The 24,568-nt window shown below is 37.9% G+C and overlaps 3 protein-coding genes across 3 annotated transcripts in view; all 3 read left to right on the top strand.

Moving 5' to 3' along the window:
- The window catches only part of LOC311291374 (uncharacterized protein), a 668,579-nt gene that overhangs the window by 115,012 nt on the left and 528,999 nt on the right, over window positions 1-24,568 (top strand). The gene's annotated exons all lie outside the window — the stretch shown is intronic.
- On the top strand, window positions 4,437-22,955 carry LOC311290911 (uncharacterized protein). Its single transcript, XM_084409676.1, has 2 exons — window positions 4,437-4,498; window positions 20,089-22,955. The coding sequence occupies exons 1-2, from the start codon at window positions 4,480-4,482 to the stop codon at window positions 22,425-22,427; spliced, it is 2,358 nt and encodes a 785-aa protein (XP_084265802.1). The 5' UTR covers window positions 4,437-4,479; the 3' UTR covers window positions 22,428-22,955.
- On the top strand, window positions 13,507-15,302 carry LOC311298585 (E3 SUMO-protein ligase ZBED1; the record flags this gene model as incomplete). Its single annotated transcript, XM_084421641.1, has 2 exons — window positions 13,507-14,130; window positions 14,326-15,302. 2 exons carry the CDS (start codon window positions 13,507-13,509, stop codon window positions 15,211-15,213), a joined length of 1,512 nt encoding a protein of 503 aa, XP_084277767.1. The 3' UTR covers window positions 15,214-15,302.

The raw sequence follows: 24,568 nt of genomic DNA, 5'->3' as shown, positions 1-24,568 counted from the left end.
GACCAGCGGTGAAGAGGGATCTGTGCTGGACGGGACCAGCGGTGAAGAGGGATCTGTGCTGGACGGGACCAGCGGTGAAGGCTCTAGCTTGGCGGGCATGACGCTTGCTGTTACAGGCGTGGCGGGCATGACGCTCACAGTCTCAGGGGCGGCGGGCATGACGCATACTGCCTTGGCTTCGGCAGTTCTGGCGTGAAGTGCGGGCTCGGCTGGACTGGCGTGAAGTGCAGGCTCGGCTGGACTGGCGTGAAGTGCAGGCCCGCTAGTGCTGGTGACTGAATTCCGGATGATGATGGGTGGCATGGTGAAGATGGCTGGAGATGGTGCTTGAGTGGCGATGTCCTCAACCTCACCTACGGTGAAGTTTGAGCCACTCAACCACAGCACATGATCCAGGTACTGGGCAAATGAGCCTGGGATTGCCGCTGGAGCTTGCTGGTACAGATGGTTATCCAGTCCGCCCCAAAATACTGTTTTTAGGACATCATCTGTCCAGCTTACCCCGACAGAAAGCTCCAGGAAGCCGGCAACATATTCCTCGATTGAGCAGCCATCTTGAAAACAATGAATCAGACTATCAGCTGGGGTTAGGGTGAAATGGGCAACTTCCATGCTTCTTGTGGTCGGTCAATCTGTAACGTCTCAAGGTTGAAGATGGAGTTCCAGGCAAAAATCCATAATACTCAATATTTATTTAAACTGAAGAATATACAAAACAGTGTGCATGCACAGACAGAAGAGTGCTAACACAAACATTACCACAAACATTGACCAACAAGTGAAGAGTGAAAACCAGGAACTTAAATACACACACAGATGAACACAAGACAGGTGATGCAGATGATGACTTTGAACAGGTGGGTAATGAAGGGAGTGAGTTCAGGTGTGGAAACAAAGAGGATTCTGGGAACTGTAGTGAAGACAAGACGATGACAGACGGTGATTGTGACACATACAATAATTGTAGATTGTAGATTTTCTCTTGGATGTTCCTATAATACTATAATACTTCTATAATCACTGTGTAATGTATAATTCACTTAAATGGCCCTCACTCAATAGAAGACGACACATACATTGGCTGCAACTCATATTTAAATGTGTACATTTTAGCATTCTTCAATTCATAACCTTAGGCATTCTACACAATACTTTTTTTCACTTCTATAGTCAAAAACGCAATAAGAAAGAGAGCATTTATATTTAAGGCTCCTTCAGACTGGAATAACAACTTCAAACATACTGTACATACATATCTTTAGCATCATTTTACATATTAAAAAATAGTTTGTCTTCTTATTTTGAGCTAAATTGTTCGCGTTTCAGATGATGATATACCTGTATATAATTTCCAAGTCACTATATTTGTTATCTATGTTATGTTTTTGTTAGCAAGTATTTGTTCACAGCCTCTGTGTGGCTATCAAGTGGTTGTATTCACCTAAATACTTATCTTTTTGATGTTATTTTTTTGTTGTTGTTGTTTTTGTTGTAGTGTGTTGATTGTGGCCCCGAATCCTCTAGCTACGGCCCTGTCTATCTGTTAGTTAGTACTCATTTATAATCTGTAACAAGTATTCTTTTCATTTGATTCTTTTAATAAATTTTGTTAAAACATTTATTATAATCATCTGACTGGACCATGGATTTTTGGGTACGTGTCACACTCTTCTATCTGGATCAGGGACGATCCTTCCTGGAGAAAACAACACCAGAGAGTGAGCCTTCTTTTGATAAAAGAATAATCATTATGAGATTTGATTGATCTTAAAGCCTAGCCAAAGAGGCAGCATATGACATGGTTGTTGTATTGCGAACAAGGTTTAAGAGTACCACAAAAGGGAGACTTATGAGAGATCTATTATTGTTATAATATAATACGAATTTGCATAGACTGATCACCTAACTCTTGAGGACACGACTAAAGGATAGGCTCTTTAGTTACCGTGAGATTATATATCCTAGGTAGGATGTATGATAATTGGGAACGGTATTAATCGTGATAATCCATCGCAGTGTCTGGGAAGCCGTGAGCACAGAGACTGTAGTGTACATCGCAAGTTTTTAAGTGCTGTGATGGCTCATTTTACCATAAGTTGTGAAAGCCATTTTTGTCTCACATAAAGGAAATGAAACTAGTCTGGTTTTCTTGTGAAACATATTTGGGGCTCAGCTTGAACAATCTATCTGCAGCTTTTCTTTATGCGTATGTTCCCACAGCTGCAGATAACTGAGGACATTGCGATGGATTATCACGATACCGTTCCAAATTATCCTACATCCTATCCAGGACATAGAGATAATCCTGCGGTAACTAAAGAGCCTATCCTTTAGTTGTGTCCTCAAGAGTTAGGCGATCAGTCTATACAAATTCGTATTCAATTATAAAGATAATAGATTTTCCCTTCATAGTATTAGTCTACCTTTTAAGGTACTCTTCAACCGTGTTCGCTATACAACAATAACCCTGTCGTAAGATGCCTCTTTTATGCTAGGCTTTATTAATCAATCAAATCTCACAGTGATTATCTTATATCAAAAGAATGCTCACCCTCTTGTCGTTTCCTCCAGTTAGGATCTTCCTGATCCAGATAGAAGAGTGTGACACGTACCCAAAAATCCAAGGTCCAGTCAGATGATTATAATAAATGTTTAACAATATTTATTAAAAGAATCAAATGAAAAGAATTCTTGTTACAGATTACAAACTGAGTACTAACTAACAGAGAGATACTAGCTAGGCTTAAAGCTTCTTGCATCTGATAACTGCTGGCTGTATCAGACTGGAGATTGCAAGGAAGAGCAAAGAGTCCTGTCCACGTCTCTTCTTTTATAGTCTGAATTCAGCCGTCTTAATATCAAGCGCATGACTGGTGTTTCTAGCAAGTGTAGTCCTGCTATTTCTGTGCAAGCATGACTATGTCTAGCCAGCGGCTTGTTCTCTAGCAAGCAACTGAAGATACAACAGTTCCTTTGTATTTGTGGATAATGACTCCTGTCACGGCTCTCTCATGTGGTTTGAGAGATGCAGAGATGAACAACAACCTCTTTATTCAGCAGAACACTTTTAGGTGGTTTATATTCTTTATTAACCAAGATAGTTCGTTGGCTGCATCCTTAGCTACAGATTTCATATTATGACCCTTTCTGCGTTGACGTAGAGTCGGAGGTGCAAATGAAGCGAAGGAAGTGCCACTCTCAGGTGGGCCTCCCTCAACACCCCAAACAACATGTGAGGAGTAGTTTTATCTGATCAACAGTAAATCCTCACACATCCACTGAAGGAGATGTGTGACCGTAAACTGTCGGAGAGTGACTTCCTTTCTTTCTTCTCTGATTGCAAAACACTCTCTGTGTGTCAGAACGACCCTCTTGCAAGAATGAAAACTTCGTTGGTTGTTTCTCCATTTCAGCCTCACCATTATTAAAGCTATAATTGTTTTTAGTTCTTACGAAATTAAGTGTGTAATATAAATAAATAGCGCTCATAAACAGCTGTTGAGATAATATTCTGAAGTGAAACTAAAGGTTTCATTTCAATTGTCATATTTGATGTCCTACAATAGCCTATTTCATTTGAATAAAATGTTTAATTATTAACTTTATTATTATTATTGGACAAACTATCAGGTCATTTCCTTTTTATCAGCAACCAATCGTGAAAGTAAAAGGGCTTTGTTTTGGACAGCTTTTTTTTTTATTTTTTTTTTTATTACAAACTTTATTATGAACAATACACAGGACAATAGGTACAGAGAACACTACAAATACTGTGCAACCTGCTCAAAAAAATTGAAATGTACATATGTACAGACCAGAGGATAATAACATATTAATTAATATACAAAAGGGGAAAATTAAAAAAATATGCAGTTCCTTCAGGAGATGAAATGTTCTTGTAGCCTTCATATTTTGCATGTTTTCTATTGTTTTGTAATATGATTTAAAGTTCAGATGAAATACCTTAAAACAAGGTTGTGAATTAGACCATTTACATTTGTGAATATGGTATTTTCCGAGGATAATAAACAGTTGAATAACAAAAAAAATTTTTTTGGACAAACCACATAAATCAAAGTAGCCTATAACATGACATCAACAATATTGATTCTGTTTAAATTCAATTTTGTGGTTATATATTCTTCCAAATCAGACCAATTTTTATTTTATTTTTTTTTGTGTACGATAAAATAAATGAAATATAGTCTCCTTATTTGATTGGCAAAAAACACAAGACTCATCTATGTTTATTTTAAATCTTCTTGGACAGCTCGTGTTACTTCTGCAGCTCATTTTTCCTGTCTTGTGACTAATGTCGCTAACGTCTTTTCTCATTGAACTGATTCTGATTGGCCAATGCAGTTACCAGAAAGAATCTCCTTTCACCAATGAGAAACCTCCGACACGCCCTTTCTTACTCCTAGCGGCAGCGCAACCCGAACTTGCTTTCATTTCAGAGTCTGCGTCGAGTCTTTTGAGATGAGGAGAGCAGTTCACGGTATTTCTCACATGCACACAACCATCACACACACTTTATACAGTTTGATTAAGCGACAGACTCATTTCTGTATTGTTTACATCGATCACAGCGATACTTGTGCGTCTTTGCTGGCGTCTTCCTACTGAAATAAACATTTAGTGCAGCAGCAGCGAGCATGAGGAGAATATGTTGAGTTCATTCAGACCTGAGCGATTTTGTGTTCGTTTGTGTGATTGTCTCGATGTTTGGAGTGAGAACTGTTACTGAATGCCAAGACAAAAGTTAAAGTTTGAGATCTGTGAGGGGAATTGATCTCACGTATTTCTGCCACTTTATTTCTACCCTTTTAACATCTTTGACACGTCACATCAAATTGGTTAGTTACTTTACATTATTGATTTGCATTCAGCCTCTTACAAGCCACGTGAGATATTTTAAATCTTAATATTAAAATTAATAATGTAGTGAAATATGATTAGCGTTTTATGCTAAACAATATTGGTGGTGCTCTTTATTTTTAAAGCTTTTAATCATAAAAATATTTAATGATCTAATTACATTATTGTAATAATATAGTAATTAGATATAGGCCTAGTAGAACTATATTTAGATTTATATGGACATATTATTCTGTTGTTTGATGTTTAACGTCATACTGTGAGAAATTGCAGTTTTATATGCTTTTATCGACTCAAATAATGTGTTTCTAATAGCAAACACTCAGAATGAAATGAGATGATCTGCTGATGATCCTGAATGGGGCTTTGACTTTTGCCCAAAGATTTATTTATTTATTTTTATTTTTTATCTATACAGATTTTCTTTATCCAAATAGAAAAACGTAGAGAGTACCGAGATACATATTGTATATCGCCATTTAACCAAAAAATACAGAGATATGATTTTTTTGGTCATATCGCTCAGCCCTACTTTCCAATGTGCAAGATTAGTCGACACTGAAAACAATAGTCAGTTACATGGAAAAAATGCACTGGATTTTATTGTTCAAATTACTGTTGTTTTAATGTTACACGTTTCACACACAGCAAAAAGTCCAGTGTTAAATTAACTCTCCTGGGAGTTTATATGGCTCCAGAGTCAGTGTTAAAATATGAGTGTTAAATTAACACTCAAGAGTGTTAAAGTTAACAAGCTCATTAAGTGATTAATTGAGTGATGATTGAGCATTATTGAAGACACCTGATTTTAACAAGCAGAATCACCAAAGGAGAAAATCTAATTTTTTAAGTCACCGTTATGGAGATCAGTGGTTGCTTTAGTTGGGCTCTTGACCCATAAACTGTAAACATTAGATTATCTTTGGCTGTTGTATCTGAATAACAGCCAGATTCTGTTTTGGTTACCACTTGTGTCCATTCTCAAACTGTATAGTGCTGCGTGGATCGAGGTTAATCCGCGGGTCGGGCGGGCCAAGTAATACTGTTTGTTACGGCCGTTAATCTAATTTGGCTCTTTTAAAAACACACAAAAGACAAGGACCGAACATACCAAAAAATCACAGACGATTGGGTAACGTTTCTGATGTCAACCACGCCATCAGCTTTAATGAGAGGCACCTCAATGAATGAACAAACAATAATCATAAATTAACAACACAGGTAGGGCAGCTACAAGAAAAACAGGAACCCTTAACAGGAACCCCTATTGTTCCAGGAGAGATCTTACCTAGCTCCCGAAAATAACTGTAACTGGTGAATCTTCCGGGCAACTGCTTACCTTCGCTGTACTAAATAAATACAGGGTTCCCGCGGGGTCTTAAAAAGCCTTAAAAGCATTGAATTTATTAATTTGGAAATAATACCTTAAAAAGTCTTTAAAAAGTCTTGAATTTTGATGTCTGGGTCTTAAAAATTGTGCTGTATGTAACTTCTCCGTATTGTATTTTTCCTCAAAAGTTTAATTTGTCAACCACGATCATTTTGATTAAATAGCGTAGTATATAAAGAGTGGCGGCACCAATAATTGAGAATGCAACGCAGCCCCGGGTCACAGTGCACAGTACTGTGAACGTGTGATGCCTTCAACACAACACAAGTTAGCCTACAAAGCGGAGCTCGCTCGCGTGCTACCAGTAGCCCGGGGCTTGATATGAGGTCGCTCGCCAACAGGCAGTTCACATACCGCGTCTTTTTGCGTGCTCAAGTTTATTAAAATGTGGGCATGCGGCAAGCGCTATTGAAACAACGCGCAATTTTTTTCCACCCGCAGCCAGATGGAAAACATCTTCCTTGTTGCTGACTGTGGAGAGTGCGTTGTATGGTTGCTTAGCAACGACAGACGCCACAGGAAAATCAGACCATTGTTATTAATAATATTAGATAAGCGGATGTGCATTGTAAATGTCAGTAATTAATCTTTTTTGACTCATTCTTTTTATAAAAAAATATTTAAAGGCTGAAATATGTGAGGTTTATCTTTTTATAAAACCATTTTTGTAAAAACTTTATTTGAACTTGTACATATTAGTAGATAACATGTTGCAAGACACTCCTTTAACATTTGGCCATCATTTTTAATAGTATTTTGATGTTTATGTAAACAAAACTTGCATATTGATAATTTAATTTGCCATTGCAGGGTTTCGACAAACTCGGTAAATTGATTTCATAATAATCGTGAAAATAAATGTTCATGCCATTTCATCTCTAGTTATGATCAACTAAAATCAGCTATAATTATGTGTTTTTAGAGTATAATATGAAAACTACAATTTTCTAAAATAATCTCTGAGCCTGTTCAATCTCTATTAGGCTATTAATATGCTGCTTCGTAATGTAAATAAATATGAGATGAAATATATTCTATTAGAGGGCAAGTTTGTTTTAGCCTATTTTCATTTTAGGCCTAAGGTTTTGGGCATTTGGCATGTTGTTGGGTGTGGAAGGCGAGAAACCCCTAGCTGGCAAGAGAGCGAGAGAGAACGCCAGCAACACCGTCCCGGCTTAAATAGCAGGAACTCCCATGACGTCACTTCACTTCCGCGGTGCAAAGAAAATCCCTTCTCAAAACTCCACCTACGAACTCAAAAGAAATAAATCACACACACTAATGGTTCAATATTATTCCCACACGTACAAATACAAACATACCATTCCAATTAATCGAGGAAGGATGACAGATAAATCATTATAATGTGTTGAGTTTACCAAGCTCCACCCACAAAAATAATGTGGGAAAAATATTAGGCTGTATGATGATCAACGAAAAATACTAAATTACCTTATTATTAAAATACATTAAAAGGTTTTACCACCTCCGCCTCATTTTGAGCCACAAAAAAACCCTGTTATTCCATATTTTCGCTGTCAATTTTTCTCTTTGATAGTGCCATTTTCTCTCATCAGCTAGCTTAAATGCTAACATCACTCTGCACACAATGTAATAGCGTACCTACAGCAAGCAGACAATAAAAAAATGCAGTTTAGTAAGTGAGCATGCCAAGGAATAATTCTGAGTGCAAAAGTAGGCTGTGATGAGATTCAAGAATTGGAAGGAAGTAGGGCTGGGCGATAAATCCATTTTATCGATTAACTCTAATGTGTAGAAGTACGTCGATTTGTTTGAATGAAAATAGTTTTTCTCTTTAACATTCGCCGACGCTTCCCTTTGGGCTTCCGTAGCTCCGAACGGGCTCAGCCCTTCCTCCGCGCGTTTGGCATATAGATACACAACAACATGGCAAATTAACAAGACCGCGGCAGCACAAACACACCCACCAAAAAACAACCGACAGTCTTACAGACTGAATCCACAGAGCTGCCAACTCTTTTACGAATTCACCGTGAGACTCACGCAATCGTCACTTTTTACACGCTCTCACGCCACACATCCATTTTCTCACGCAGAGAAAAAAACGCGAAGCAAAGAGGACAAGACAGAGGTTACTATTGCTATTAGAGCCCGACCGATATATTGGCGGGCCGATATTATCGGCCGATATTAGGCATTTTCCAAACTATCGGTATCGGCATTTATAACGGCCGATAAATGAATAAAAAAAAAAAAAAAAAAAAAACGGACGAAACACCCTGCAACCATGTTATGAGTGTTGGCACTGCATAGTTTGTCCACCAGAGGGCACTCTACAAGGAAGACTGCTAACATCAATAGCCGCGTTTCCACTGTCGGGCCGGGCCGGGCCGTGCTAGTGTGCGTGCCAGTCGCGTTTCCACTGTCACTTCTGGGGCTGGATCGGGGCTTTCTCTGGGCCTACTCGGGGCCAACGGCCAGGATTTCTGGCAGTCGAATACCTTGGGCCAAAGCGGGCCAGCTCGGGCTAGAGGAGTGGTTACGAACAGAGGCGGAGTTCACCTGAGTCTGGAGACGGCAGCGACGGATGATTCTGTCAGCATAAAAGACTTTTAAAATAATTCAACTCGCGTTCATGTTTGAATGCCTTCTGTTTGTGATGCAAAAGACTATGCGCGCTAACCGTTACCATAGTAAACATAGTAAACGCTTGTTCATGTTTGAATGCCTTCTGTTTGTGATGCAAAAGACTATGCGCGCTAACCGTTACCATAGTAAACATAGTAAACGCTTGAAGATACACATAGTAAAAAACAGTGAACGCTTGAAGAAATCAGACCAATCATAAAAGCTAGCACAATCATGTTTTTATTTTATCTGTTAGTAGCCTACGTCTCGTCTCTTTAGACCGGACTATCATAAAATAAAGCAACTTTTTTTTTCTCTGACTGAAAATATCTGTATGGGAGTCGAGAGAGTGCTTAAGCTCCTCAGGTCGTATTTTTGGTGGCATATATTTGTAGAAATTATCATTCTTTCTAAATGTGATGTAAATATGTCCTGTAACGTTAACTAACGTTACCAGATAAACAAAAACAGACACGACTGAAGAAGTAAGTGTGTCCTCTTTTGTGAAATAGACCTAACGTTAACGGCAATTTATTTCTGAGTGACTTATGTGCAATTTTGACATAAATAAATTCATTATGATCAATGTATCACGTTTTATTGTAAACCTGTGGTAAAACATCAATGCTTGGGTTTTAAATATTCAAGTAAACAACAAAAATAGCAGCAGACGGCTGCTTTTATCATGTTTGTTTTCAATGCTGTTTCCAGTGATTTCTGATTAGTTTTCTGATAAAACTTACATTTGATGGGGAAATGATGGCAGTGGCACACACACACACACACACAAACGTACACACACCACACACACACACAATAGGAGTGACCTTTGTCTTGTTTAATAATAATAGAAATGATGATGATAATAATAATAATATCATCATCATTGATTTTTTTTAAATTATTACTGTCAATATTAATAATAATAGCCTAGTTGATTTTCTTTTTGTTCAAATGACTTTGTTTCATATCTTAAGTTTGTATTTTTAATATACATTATATTTATCAGAACTTTAATATATTCTGTTGTGTTGTGACAATAAAACAAACAAGTTTATTTTTAAACTGCATCATCATATTATTTTAGTCAGGCTGAGGACTTTTAAAATAACTACAAATAACATATCTTAGGGCAATCTGTTCATGTTTTGTTACGCGTTTCTGGATTTTTAAACAAATTTATTACATGGCTTGGCTGAATTCCAATGTAGGATGCGGTCTGTTATTTCTTGATAACAGACCGCTGCGAACTATAACAGACCGTTGCCATGCAAAACAGCGCGTTGCTATGGACGCGGAACGGACTATTTTCTTTGGCGGAAGCAATACAATCGTTTTTAAAACAATAAACGCCTTTTTAAATCAATAATTTGTGTCAAATTAATTATTTATTTTGTAGGTAGCCATGTAATAAGCGGGATAATGTATAGAGAGGCGGTCGTTATAGCGAATAACAACCCCTTCAGGCTTTTAAGACCCCTCCGCTTCGCGTCGGGGTCTCGTTCAGCCTGTCAGGCTTGTTATTCGCTATAACGACCGCCTCTCTATACATTATCCCTTACATATATATCGGCCGATATATCGGAATATCAGATTTTTTAATCACCAAATATTTGTATCGGTATCGGCCTTAAAAATCCTTTATCGGTCGGGCTCTAATTGCTATGAAACAAATTCTCAGCTCTCAGATTCTGTCGATAATTACGAAATTCAAACGATAAACACCGATTTTGGCACTTGTCAGATCCCATTCCACCCATTTCATGTTGTTACGTTATGTTATGTTAGATTTTTACTGTTTACAAAGGCAGGGCCTGCCATTTTGTCTTTTTTGCTTGTTGTTTCTGATTGCACTTTAACCCCAAGGGGAAAATCCCAGAAGGGAAAATCAAAACAAAATAAAGTTAAAACTTGTTTGGAACAATTTCTTTGTCATCTGCAGATTGATTTTAAGTAAGGGAAGGAAAAATATCGCCCAGTCCTAGAAGGAAGAAGACAGGGTCGGCGTGACTGGGACTTGTACGTATTATTGGGATAACTTCAAAATAACAACATATAAAAGTCGCGCACACAGTGCATTCACTGTAGATTCGCTACAGCACAGACATAGTTCATAGACAGGTTCATAGACAGGTTCTGTCACTCTTTCCACCAGTAACCATGCACGAGTCCTCAGTCCTTCTCTCTCTCTTCACTCTCTTTCCACAGCGGCTTATATCTGGTCTCTCGTCATTTGCACTTGACCCACTTATGCACCGCTCATGTCCTATCTCTCCCGCTACAGACCTCGCTTAACCACGGACTCCGGGGTTTATGTAAATTTTAGGGTTAGGGATGTCACTAACCCGGGAGGAATGTCTTGTAGTCCCTATCAGTTGTTTATTGTAGTCCTGAAAAAAAGCAAAAATATGAAAAAATAAATATCGCCCTTTGCTTTGAACTTTGAGCATTGTAACTTTGCAGATGTTGTTTAGCCTATGCTCAAACAGCAACATTACACACTAACTCTAGTTAGAAAAGGAAGGTTGAACCACTGTAGTCACATGGACTATTTTAACAATGTTTTTATACCTTTCTGGGCCTTCAATGTGTTAATGGACCACTTGCACTGAACTCTGTGACGCACTTCCGTTTGGAAACAATACATATCACTTATTTCCGGTTGTGTTTACTTTCAATGTACTGTGGTCAATGAGTTGAACAAACACCACCTAAAATGAGTGTCAGTGATAAGAAGATTTAAAAATTTGGTAGGGATGCACCGATGCATTGGCTGAACATCGGTAACGGGCGATATTTGCCTCGTTAACCGCCATCGGCCATCGGGAAATAAAAATTACATTTGCCGATGTCACATGGGCGTCAGTTTGGTTTGAAATGTGCTGGGGACAGAGACGTATTCGGAAGTGCATTTTCAGAAGTGCTGGGTACAATGATGCATTGATTTTTTTTTTCCTCTTTCGCGCAGGTTATGTTTTGAAAGAAGTGTAGCTCAGGCACGGGCCCCACTTTTCAACAGGCCCACCCAAAATAAAAAAAATAAAAATTGCCAATAAGCTCATAATTTGTGCTAAAATAGTGTCGTTTTAAAAACCATTTAAAAAATTTATTTCAAGAATTCAACTTAACAGGTGAAACTAATATATTATATAGATTCATTACATGCAAAGTGAGATATCTCAAGCCTTTATTTGTTATAATTTTGATGATTATGGCTTACAGCTTGTGAAAACCACAAAATCAAAATCTCAGAAAATTAGAATATTACATGAAATCACACAGTAATTACACAGTAATCCCATGGTCATTGAACCAGGTTTGGGTTATTTTGGCAGTGTGGGCTGGTGCAAATCCTGCTGGAAAATGAAGTCAGCATCTCCATAAAGCTTGTCTGCTGAAGGAAGCATGAAGTGCTCTGAAATGTCCTGGTAGACGGCTGCGTTGAGTGGACAGCACAGTGGACCAACACCAGCCGATGACATGGCTCCCCAAACCAACACAGACTGTGGAAACTTCACACTGGACTTCAAGCATCTTGGATTGTGTGCCTCTCCATTCTTCCTCCAGACTCTGGGACCTTGGTTTCCAAATGAGATGCAAAATTTGCTCTCATCAGAAAAGAGGACTTTGGTCCACTGTGCTTTATTAAATACAGAGTCAACGCAGCCGTCTACCAGGACATTTTCAGAGCACTTCATGCTTCCTTCATTTTCCAGCAGGATTTGCACCTGCCCACACTGCCAAAAGAACCAAAACCTGGTTCAATGACCATGGTATCACTGTGTAATTACTGTGTGATTTCATGTAATATTCTAATTTTCTGGGATTTTGATTTCGTGGGTTTCATAAGCTGTAAGCCATAATCATCAAAATTATAACAAATAAAGGCTTGAAATATCTCACTTTGCATGTAATGAGTCTATATAATATATTAGTTTCACCTGTTAAGTTGAATTCTTGAAATAAATCAACTTTTTGATGATATTTTAATTTTATGACCAGCACCTGTAGACTAATATCCTACTTAGGGTTGCGCGATAATGCCCATTGTCATATCGTCCTATCGTCAGCCTGTTAGATCGCCGATACACGATAGTATCGGGGGGAGGGGCAATTTTTGTATTATTTATGTATTTGTTTGCTTATTTATAAGATCATTTATTTACTTATTAGTCTACTTTTTTTATTTACACTTTCATTTAAATATTAACGTAATTATTAATTATCACGCGTCACGCGGAATGACACATGGGAAATGAGGACCGTCTATCATTCTGACAAGGACGATGGAGTTGGTGGGAAAGAAAAATGCGACATCGCCTATTTGGCAATATTTCGGGTTTACACCAGATGAAAAAGGTGAGCCCGCTGATGTCACACAGGCCGTTTGCAAACTTTGTTCGAAGGTTGTGCCGGTAAAAGAATCACAAACCACAAACATGTATGTACATTTGCGTGGCCACCACCCTGCTGAGGCTGCTAAACTAGCGCCAAGAGAAGGCGCGATTAGCAAAGATCGAAGTCAGCCATCAATCATCGGAGCTTTTGCAAAAAGCACAAAATACAAAAGAAACAGTGAAAGGTGGGCTCAGTGCACTGCAGCTGTATCGAAGTACATTGCGAAGGAAATGGTCTCCTATCATACAGTCGAGAAAGCAAGCTTTAAAGACCTACTCCAAACCTTTGATAAACAGTACGAGCTGCCAGGGCGCAAGTACTTCACCGAAACAGCTATCCCAAACTTGTACAATGAAACTAGGGACATCATTGCTAAAGATCTGAAAGCTGCTAACTTTGTTGCTTTGACTACAGACATGTGGTCAAGCATAAACATGACCCCCTATATGTCAGTGACAGTACATTACATTTCGGAGGATTGGAAGCTAGAAGCAAAATGCTTGGAAACAACATTTGTTCCGGAGAATCACACTGCAGAGGTACTGGCAGAGGCTCTGTCAGATGCCATGCAAGACTGGGACATAGAACAGAGTAAAATTTCATGTATTACAACTGACAACGGGGCCAATATTGTTGCGGCCATACGAGGGCTCGGATGGCCATGGCTGAACTGTTTTGGCCATAACTTGAACGTGGCAGTGAATTATTCACTTCAAAAGGAGAAAACAAAAACTGATCGAGCTCTTGGAATCTGTCGCAGTATTAACGCGGCATTTTCTCACAGCTGGAAGAGGCGACGAGAGCTCCGCAAGGCGCAGGAACAGCTAAATTTACCTCAACATATGCTGATAACGGTACATAAATTATTATATTTTATTTTCTTAATATTTATCTTGTGGCACAACCATCTTGGTGAAAAATAAGAAAAAATACATTTTTGTCAGACTAGAAATAATACTTGTAAATCAAATATAATATTATTTAATTATAATAAATGATGACAACATTAACGATCGACGCATAATTGTCATTTAATGTTGTTATTGTAGGATTGTACAACTCGTTGGGGATCAACATATGCCATGGTAGTAAAAATTCTGGAACAGCTTCCTGCCATCAAAAGGGTTTTTGCTGATGACAAGAGCCGTCGAACACTCCCAAACGTGACCTGGCAGGACATTGCTGTACTAGAGGCTGTCAGGGATGGATTGAAGCCTGTCGCAGAATTTACTGATATATTATCAGCTGAAAATTACGTGACAGTCTCATCTCTGCTGCCCGTGCTGCAGCTAACAAAGGATATCCTGAAGGAGGAGGAGACTGATGTGGAGATGACAGCAGGAATTAAACGGAGGATTTTGGAGAAACTCGACTCGAAATATGACGACAGTACCCTCCAACTAATGCGCAAAGCTACCCTCCTTGACCCACGCTATAAGGGCGAACACATCGATGCCGCACAACTTGATGTGATCAAATCACAGCTTGAGGTTGAGATGGTGGCATACTGGAATGAAAAAAATATGCCACCTGTACCCATCAGAGTGGAGGAGGAAGAAGAAAAAGATGCGGCAGGTACGTCATCAGGTGAGAAACAGCCGGCTAAGAGGATCAAAACACTGGGTCGTCTTCTTGGCAGAGCAAAGCCGTCTATGTCCACATCCACACCTGTAGACCAGCGAGCAAAATCTGAAATCACGTCTTACTTACAAGAGGAAGTAATTGATGGTGATGACAAGCCACTGGACTGGTGGAAAGAAAATAGATGCCGTTTTCCTTTAATGGCAAACCTGGCAAAAAAATACCTGTGCGTTACCGCAACTAGCACCCCTTCAGAGCGTGTGTTTAGCACAGCCGGCAACATAATTACTCCCCTTCGCAGCCTACTCAAACCAGAAAAAGTTAACCAGCTTGTTTTTTTGGCAAAAAATCTGTAGACGGAAGCATTAGGCCTACTCTTGCATCGTAAACAGTCATATTGTTTTAAATCTGTAAGCAATGTAACTAAGATTGCATTATTTTAGTTCTTGGTTAAGTTTTTTTTGTTTTTTTGTTTTGTTTATTGAAACGTGTTTGGCTATTAGCGACAAGATAAACACTCTTTTATGTTAAATATGTTAAACAAGTTGGAGTTTGAAATAAACCTGCTTTTCATTTTCATAGCCGACTGATTATTGTGCATTTATTCTGAATACGCATCATACATTTGCGGCTTGCAAGGAATATGACGATTTTTAAAAGAGAATCACTCCTCTTTGAAAACGTATAGCCTATTACAAGCGACTTTAAAACTAAATTTCCTTCATTCACAAATTATGTCAAGCCTGCTTGTTATAAAGAGACATCATTCTTGTACAGCTGTTATTTTAGCCATGTTAAAAAAACCGGCAAAACTGCATTATTTTCGTTTTGTTTTAGTTGCATAAAGTGTAAACAACAACAAAAATAACATAACTAGCCTATACAATAACAAAAAATATATATTATTAGCCTACATAATTTTGTATATTAACACTGATCAATTTATGTATGATTTTTTAAATATATTCCTCTGGTGTCTGGTTGGTGAAAGTTACGCGACGATGACAGTGTGAATCTATGCAAGGGCCATATGGACGATAGCTAATAAAAATGACGATAATACGGCTTAATACGGTTGTTGTTTTTTAAAAATTATTTTTAGGGAATTATTATTATCAAAGTACAATTCAGTAATTGTAACTTTGATCATAATAATTGCCTAAAATAATTTTTAAAAAACAACAACCGTATTAAGCCGTATTATCGTCATTTTTATTAGCTATCGTCCATATGGCTGACTATCGTCGATAGACGATAGTATCGTCTATCGGCACAACCCTAATCCTACTGTTATATTATCTGTGCGTATACATAATATAAGGCCTAGATTTTAATAGCTTGATGCTCTTTAAATATTTTGTTGCATTGTTTAAAGTTTCGGTGCATAGGACAGACCTATCCGCGATCACTCTCCATGGTTCTGACCAAAGAAGAGCGCTCTGGAATCTCCGTTACGCATCATACCTGGGCTGCGTTTTCCAAAAACATTGTCTCTTAGCGCGCTATGAAGACTCTTAAGGTATAACTTAACTAAAGGTATACTACCACTAAAGGTATATCATTGCTAGGCGTTTTCAGGGCTATCATCCACTCGCGAGGCAGAGGCGCTGAGAGACAGAGGCGCTGGCGCCCTCCTAGCAACGGCGCTATAAAACATGATTTTGACGACTTCATTAAGTTTTGTTTTATAGAAAACTCTTTTTATAAGAATTTCGTTTTGTATAAATTGTATCTTAATTTTGATCAATGTTTTATCAATCAATTTCCCGTATTCAATAAATAAGAAGCAAATATATAGCAGTAATAAGACGCCGGCAAGCTTTATGCGTGCGGTCATAACACTTTTTTATCCTGTAGTAGGCTATAGCCTATTTAAGTAATTAAAATATATATAAAGGGGCCATTTGTCCACAAATGGCTTAAATGAACAACTCGACTAGAAAGAAAAAAAATTAGTCGGAGGCAGCCCTTATTCCACATATTTTCAAACCAGCAGGCTAGATTTTTTTTTTAAACGCCGTGGATTAATGGATATTATAGGCCAGGGCGGATGGGAGGGGGGCGGCCACAACCGGCACCGATCGCGAGCATTCATTCATTCAACTATTTTAAAAATACAGTAATAAAGCACCAATGCACACAACCATCCTTTTTATTTTGTCAAAATTAAACTAAACAGGTATAAGAAGCCTAAGAGAAAAACTCTGTTAATGAGAAGACGTACACTGTTAACCCTTGCTGTAAAATTCTGACAATATTATACCATTTTCCATTAAAACAGTAATATACCGTAGAAAATAAAAGTAGCCTACAGGAATATACTGTGAATTAACAGTGCTCAAAGTCGACACTCAGAGGCTGTTTTCCCAATCACACCCTATACCCTCATTCACTATTCTCTACATTAGTTCACTAATATAGTCCACTTGAATGAAAAGAAGTGAGTGAATTGAGACACTGATGAACACCTGATAAGCAGAATCACTGAAGGACAGAGAAAAAAGAACAGAAAAAAGAGAAACACAAAAACTACAACTGACTTCCAGCCACACTGAGTGTGAAACCAGTTTACAAACCAGTTTACGATTATTTCTTTCATACATGTACAAAAGTTCTTGTTGAGAATTAACAGAGATTTAGTTATTAATAAAATTTGTTGTCACCATGATGGAGATCAGTATTTGCTTTAGTTGGTCTCTTGTCCCTGGACTTCTTACCATTCATCTTCCTCTGACTGCTGTAACAGTGAGTTTATAAAACACATTTGTTATGGCACGAAAAAGTCAAGAGGAAGATGATCAGGTGTTTTTTTTTTTTTTTTTGTGATGATGTCACAATCATCCTGAACATGCCTGGTTTTCAGATTTTTCCTGTATATAGTCATTGAAATTATAGTTATCTCATATTTAGCATATATCTGTGAATCTACAAAATGAAATCAATATTTCTGTAATCAGGTCTTCTGAAGAATATTGTAATCATATAGTGCATTCAATTTTATTTTACTCCTGCTTGACTCAGACACACACAGATATCAACAATCAGCGTATGAATCTCAACAATGGTGAAAAGTTTCATGTCGCAATGCATGCTGGGTTCCAGGATAATATAAAACTCCCAGCATGCACTGCTGCATGAATAATAATAATAATAATAATAATAATAAAGAAATATTGCCACCATTGTTGAGATTCATGTGCTAAATTGTGATATCTCAGTTTTTCTAAAACACAGTGTAGCTCTGTTTCTCTGGCTATGCATCATGTGTTAAAAAAAAGAGTCATTGTATCTTATTGCTGCGTTTTCACAGTGGTGGTAATGCAACACTTTTGATTGAGAATTAAACTCTGAATAAGTGAGAATGAATTCCTTAGTGAATGAACAGGCAATATGATGATTTTGTCATCATAATCATTATAACTGCAGTCATTCATAAACTGTGTGTGCGCAAGTGTGACTTGCAAAAACACAGCTCAAGCAGCAAAAGAAAAACTAACGTTTTAGCATCAGCATCCCAACTAAAGCAAGCACTGATCTCTATAATGGTAACTTCAAACCAAACATTTTCAATTAAACATCTCAATAACAACTTCTGTATGACAGAAATAAAGTCATACTGGTTAATAAAAAGTGTAATAATGTGTAATGGCTGGAAGTCAGTCGTAGTTATTGTGTTCCTCTATTTTCTGTTCTTGTGTTTCTCTTTTCTTCAGTGATTCTGCTTACAATCACTTACATATTCCCTTAATTATCTCACTGCATCGCTACTTTTTACTCGTAGTGTGGATTTCCCTGAGGGGTTGAAAGGGTTAACTGTGTAAGATAAAAAAGACACACCCACAAAATGTATTTTAACAGTAATAAACTGTAAGTTATAAAACAGGTTTATACTGGCAACACTGTTGCCAGTAGTTTACTGTAAAATTAATTTTTTGGGTCACCATTGTGCAGAAGAGTAGAGCCTGTGCTTCAGTCCAGGAGAAGATCTACAAACATTGATGATATGCTGCATGTTGCTTTATTTAACAGACAGTGACTGTGTAGTTGCTGATCCAGTAAAAATCTTTTTATGTACAATAGTTTTTTAGTGGTCTCAAATGAAAGAAGTTCACAGTAATACTTTGCTCACATTATTAATGCATTATAAATTTTAGTTAATACATTTAAATGACAGTTGGTCAATTTAAGGCAGTCGGTTTCTGCAAGTGTAATTAGTTAACTATAATTTAGTGCATTTTTACAGAAACAAACTAGATTACAGTAAAGAACTGTACAATTAACAGTATTTTACTGGCAACAGTGTTGCCAGTATTTTACTGTAAAAAAACCCGGTAAGGTCTAACAGTGTATAGTACTGCTGCAGGTTTGTGCAGAAATATATTTAGCCTATTTATTATTCAGAACGAACAGCTGGAAAGAAAATATATTTATAGGAACATTTCAGCAGCCTCAAGATAATTAATACATCATTATTCATTGTTTTAATCAATTGGCATCCATTAAACGTTGTGATAATCTGCATTCTCATGCGTGTATGTGCGCTGAACGCACTAACTGGAAACTCCCGATATGTAATAAGTAGAACGCGAAAGTAGTTGTGCAAGTAGCCCATGAAATGGCTGTCAATTTAGCCACCCCTTAGCCATTGGATTTCATCAAAAATATCTAAAAAACAAAAATATGCCCCGATCTTTATGAGCACCATAATCTTGCACAGCATTAACCAGACAGACTCCAGAAAATGCCTTTCAATACAATTTTTAGACAAAAGGTGCATGGCAAAGGTGACATGATTCATTGATTACATCATTTTCTTCAATATGATTGGTTCTTCTTATGTATAATCCAGCAAACCCGTCTGTTACTAGGTAAAAGCAAATCTGGATTTCTTAATTACTTCAGCTTGCTACTCAAAGTCATGAGAGATGTTTTTAATTTACCCTTTGTTGTATTCACACATAATTCAGAAACAATTTGGGGCATGTTGGAAACATTTAGTTTTAAAAGGCATTATTGTTAATTCTGCAAGAAAAATAAATGCTAGTTGTAATTAGTTAAACAATTCCAGAACAAGATCAATGTACCTCATTCAAGGAAATATACTTATTTAAATAAATTGATTCTAGTATTTTATTACATTAGAGCTCACTTTTATGTCCTTTCACTTTATATTTCTCTCTTTTACTTTTGATTTATTGAAAATTAAATTGATAATTTTTTTCCCATGTCAGACCTGATGGAAGAGAGTGAGGAGAGTGAAGAGCAGAGTGAAGTGGAGGAGGAACATCATGTCAAACCTGGAGGAAAACCTTTGAGTCGCTCAAAGACTAAAAATACATTTTTAAAGAAAAGAAGAGCCAAGAAATCTACAACCGGCACTCAGTGTGGAAAGAGTTTATCAAGCAAACATCTCGATGCGCACATGAAAACCCAAACCGGAGAGAAGTCGCATGAATGTGGTCAATGTGGGACCAGCTTCACACTAAAAGCACATCTTAAGAATCACATGATGATCCACACTGGAGAGAAGCCGCACACATGCGATAAATGTGGGAAGAGTTTCAATTATTCATCACACCTTAAGCTTCACATGAGAATACACACTGGAGAAAAGCCCTTTATGTGTGATCAGTGTGAAAAGAGATTCTCAAGCAAACAAGGTATTGATTATCACATGATGATCCACACTGGAGAGAAGCCGTTCTCATGTGATCAGTGCAGGAATAGTTTCACGAATTCAGGACACCTTAAGAGACACATGAGAATACACACTGGAGAAAAACCCTTTATGTGTGATCAGTGTGAAAAGAGTTTCTCAAGCAAACAAAGTCTTAATTATCACATGAGACTTCATACTGGAGAGAGACTGTTCACATGTGATCAATGTGAGAAGAGATTTATAAATCCTGATCAACTTAAAAGACACATGAAAATCCACACTGGAGAGAAGCCGTACGTATGTGATAGATGTGGGAAGGGTTTCACAGAATCAGCATACCTTAAATCACACATGAGGATCCACACCGGAGAGAAGCCGTTCATGTGTGATCAGTGTGAAAAGAGATTCACACACAAAAGTCATCTTAAATGTCACATGAGCACCCACACTGGAGAGAAGCCGCATGAATGCTATCAATGTGGGAATAGTTTCACAAGTAAAGCTACTCTTAAGAAACACACGAGGATCCACACTGGAGAGAAGCCATACCCATGTGATCAGTGTGGGAAGAGTTTTTCATGCAAACAAAATCTTGATTCTCACATGAGAGTTCATACTGGAGAGAAGCCATTCATGTGTGATCAGTGTGAAAAGAGATTCACACACAAAAGTCATCTTAAGTGTCACATGATCACCCACACCGGAGAGAAGCCGCATGAATGCTATCAATGTGGGACAAACTTCACAAGTAAAGAAACTCTTAAGCTTCACATGAGGATCCACACTGGAGAGAAGCCATACCCATGTGATCAGTGTGAGAAGAGTTTTTCATGCAAACCAACTCTTAATATTCACATGAGAGTTCATACTGGAGAGAAGCCGCATGAATGTGATCAGTGCGGGAAGAGATTCAGACAAATATCTCACCTTAAAGGACACATGATGATCCACACTGGAGAGAAGCCATACGCATGCAATAAATGTGGGAAGAGATTTGCGGATTTGGGACACTTTAAGACTCACTTGAGGATCCACACTGGAGAAAAGCCGTACCCATGTGATCTGTGTGAAAAGAGATTCTCAAGCAAACAATATCTTGATTATCACCTGAGAGTTCACACTGGAGAGAAGCCGTTTACATGTGATCAGTGCGGGAAGAGCTTCATGAAATCTGATAAACTTACAAGACACATGATAACTCACACTGGAGAAAAACCTTACAATTGTTTACACTGTGACAAGAGATTCAGTCTGTTAGGAAATCTGAAAACGCATGAGAGGATCCACACTGGAGAAAAACCTTACAAGTGTTCATACTGTGACAAGAGATTCTATCTGTCAGCACATCTGAAAACACATGAGAGGATCCACACTGGAGAAAAACCTTACAAGTGTTCACACTGCGACAAGAGATTCAGTCGATCATCATCTCTGAAAACACATGAGAGGATCCACACTGGAGAAAAACCTTACATGTGTTCACACTGTGACAAGAGATTCAGGTGCTCAGCAGATCTGAAAACACATGAGAGGATCCACACTGGAGAAAAACCTTACAATTGTTCACATTGTGACAAGAGATTCAGTCAGTCAAAAAATCTGAAAACACATGAGAGGATCCACACAGGAGAAAAACCTTACAAGTGTTCACACTGTGACGAGAGATTCAATCACTCAGGAAATTTGAAAAAACATGAGAGGATCCACACTGGAGAGAAACCTTACAAGTGTCCACACTGTGACAAGAGATTCAGTCAAACATCAAATCTGAAAACACATGAGAGGATCCACACTGGAGAGAAGCCGCCCACGTGTGATCAGTGTGGGAAGATTTTCACTAAGCAATGCTACTTGGAGAAACACATGAAGATCCATGCAGTGGAGAAACCACTTAGTGGAGAAACCAATTAGTTTCTTAACAGCTATGATGAGTGACAGGATATTTTGTTGGATGATTGTAGGGATGGGCGTTCTGACTATTCTTCTTATGATGTAAGGAGTACATCGGTGTTATAGGAAGTGTTAGTCTGACCCCAGTTTGTGATCCCAGTCAATGCAGACTCCAGTTGTTATTTCATCCTTCCATGAATTCGAGAATGTTTTACTATTATATTTTTTTTTCTGGTGTAAGTTTAAGGCAGTTATTGATCAACAAGGAAGCATGTTGAACCAAAACATTTAAAGAGAAAGAGAGAGGTATTGGTGAGCTTATGTCAAATTTGATAAAAATTCCCCCTCCTGTCTGGAAACCTGTTTATCATGTTAATCCCACTATACCCTATCTATAGAAATGTATTGACTGTTTTGGGGCTTTGTGTGTTTAAGTTTAAGTTTAAGTTTAAAAAGTTCAAAAACTATCAAAAGAAATTCTAAAACAATGCTGCTTTAAACTTTTAAAATGTGAAGCAATGTATTGGGTAATAGTGGTGTGGTTTACATTTGGGATACTTTTATTAAAGAAAGTTCTTTTCACATACGTTTGAAGAAAGTTTTTCCTTCACAATCACACATTTATAGACAAAAAAAAAAAAAACGTATACCATTAAAATACAAAGGATTGGCATTCATGCGTTTTAAGATGTTATCAGAAGAAATGTAAAAACAGGTTAGAAAGTTTTCCCTTCGACTACAGCATTTAAAAACGTTAGTGCTCAATAATTTAAAGTTAATTTAAGTCACTTTTATCTATATAGCACTTTTTACAATACAGATTGTATCAAAGCAGCTTCACAGTGATAACAAGAAAATAATACAACAAGGTTAGTTTTTAGAACAAAATTGCATCATCGTCCACCTTAAGGCAGATCAATAATGTTGTTGAATATTAAATGCCCCCAACTAAGCAAGCCAAAAGGCAAGGCAACAGTGACAAGGAACCAGAACTCCATCAGTGACAGAATGGAGAAAATAACCTTGAGAACCCAGGCTCAGTCGGGGGCCAGTTCTCCTCTGGCCAACAAGCGAACAGTGTATGATTCAGGCAGCATTACAGGTCAGAAGGCGTTGTCGTCGTGTCCTGGCGCTGGTCCTTCATCAGATCTGGATACGGCCTGGATCCGGCAGACTGCGGTAAACCTCGGGATTAACAGAGAGACTAATATTAGCGTAGATGCCATCCTTCTTATGATTTACCAAGTACATCAGGATTTATGGGAAGTGTTCCCGGTCCCGGCTGATCTAAACTATGCAGCCTAACATTGAATTATAGAAATCTGTAATGTGTTATGTGTATGCTAGGCCAAAGAGATGTTTTTAGTCTAGATTTGAACTGACAAGAGTGTGTCTGCTTCCCGTACAATGTTAGGAAGATTGTTCCAAAGTTTTGGTGATAAATAGGGAAAGGATCTACCGCCAGCAGTTGATTTTGATATTCTAGGTATTATCAACTGGCCGGAAATTTGAGATTGCAGTAGATGTGAAGGACTATAGTGCGTTAAGAGCTCGTCCAAGTACTGGGGAGCTAAACCATTTAGTGCTTTGTAAGTAATCAGCAATATTTAAGTTTATACGATGTTTAATAGGCAGCCAATGCAGTGTTGACAGAACCGGGCTAATATGGTCATACTTCCTGGTTCTGGTAAGAAGTCGAGCTGCTGCGTTTTGAACTAGCTGTAGTTTTATTAAGCGTGTCGAGCAACCTCCCAGTAGAGCATTACAATAATCTAGCCTTGATGTCATGAACTAATTCTGCATTTTTCATTGAGAGCATATGACGTAATTTTTAAGATGTAAAAATGTGGCTTTACAGATACTAGACACATGACTTTCAAATGAAAGATTTGTATCAAAGAGCGACAAGGACTTGACAGAGCTGCCATCGAGTGTTAGACAATATTCTAGGTTATTACGTGATGACTTTTTTTGTCCAATAATTAGAGTCTCTGTTTTTTTCAGAATTAAGTAGTAGGAAATTGCTAGTCATCTAGTTGTTTATATCTGCTATGCATTCCGTTAATTTTGTGAATTGGTAATTTTCGTCAGGACGTGAAGAAATAAAGAGCTGAGTTTCATCAGTATAACAGTGAAAACTAATGCCATGCTTCCTAATGATA

The sequence above is a fragment of the Rutilus rutilus genome, assembly GCF_951802725.1.
Source record: "Rutilus rutilus genome assembly, chromosome: 1".
NCBI lineage: Eukaryota > Metazoa > Chordata > Actinopteri > Cypriniformes > Leuciscidae > Rutilus > Rutilus rutilus.
This window is presented reverse-complemented; position numbering and strand designations above follow the sequence as displayed.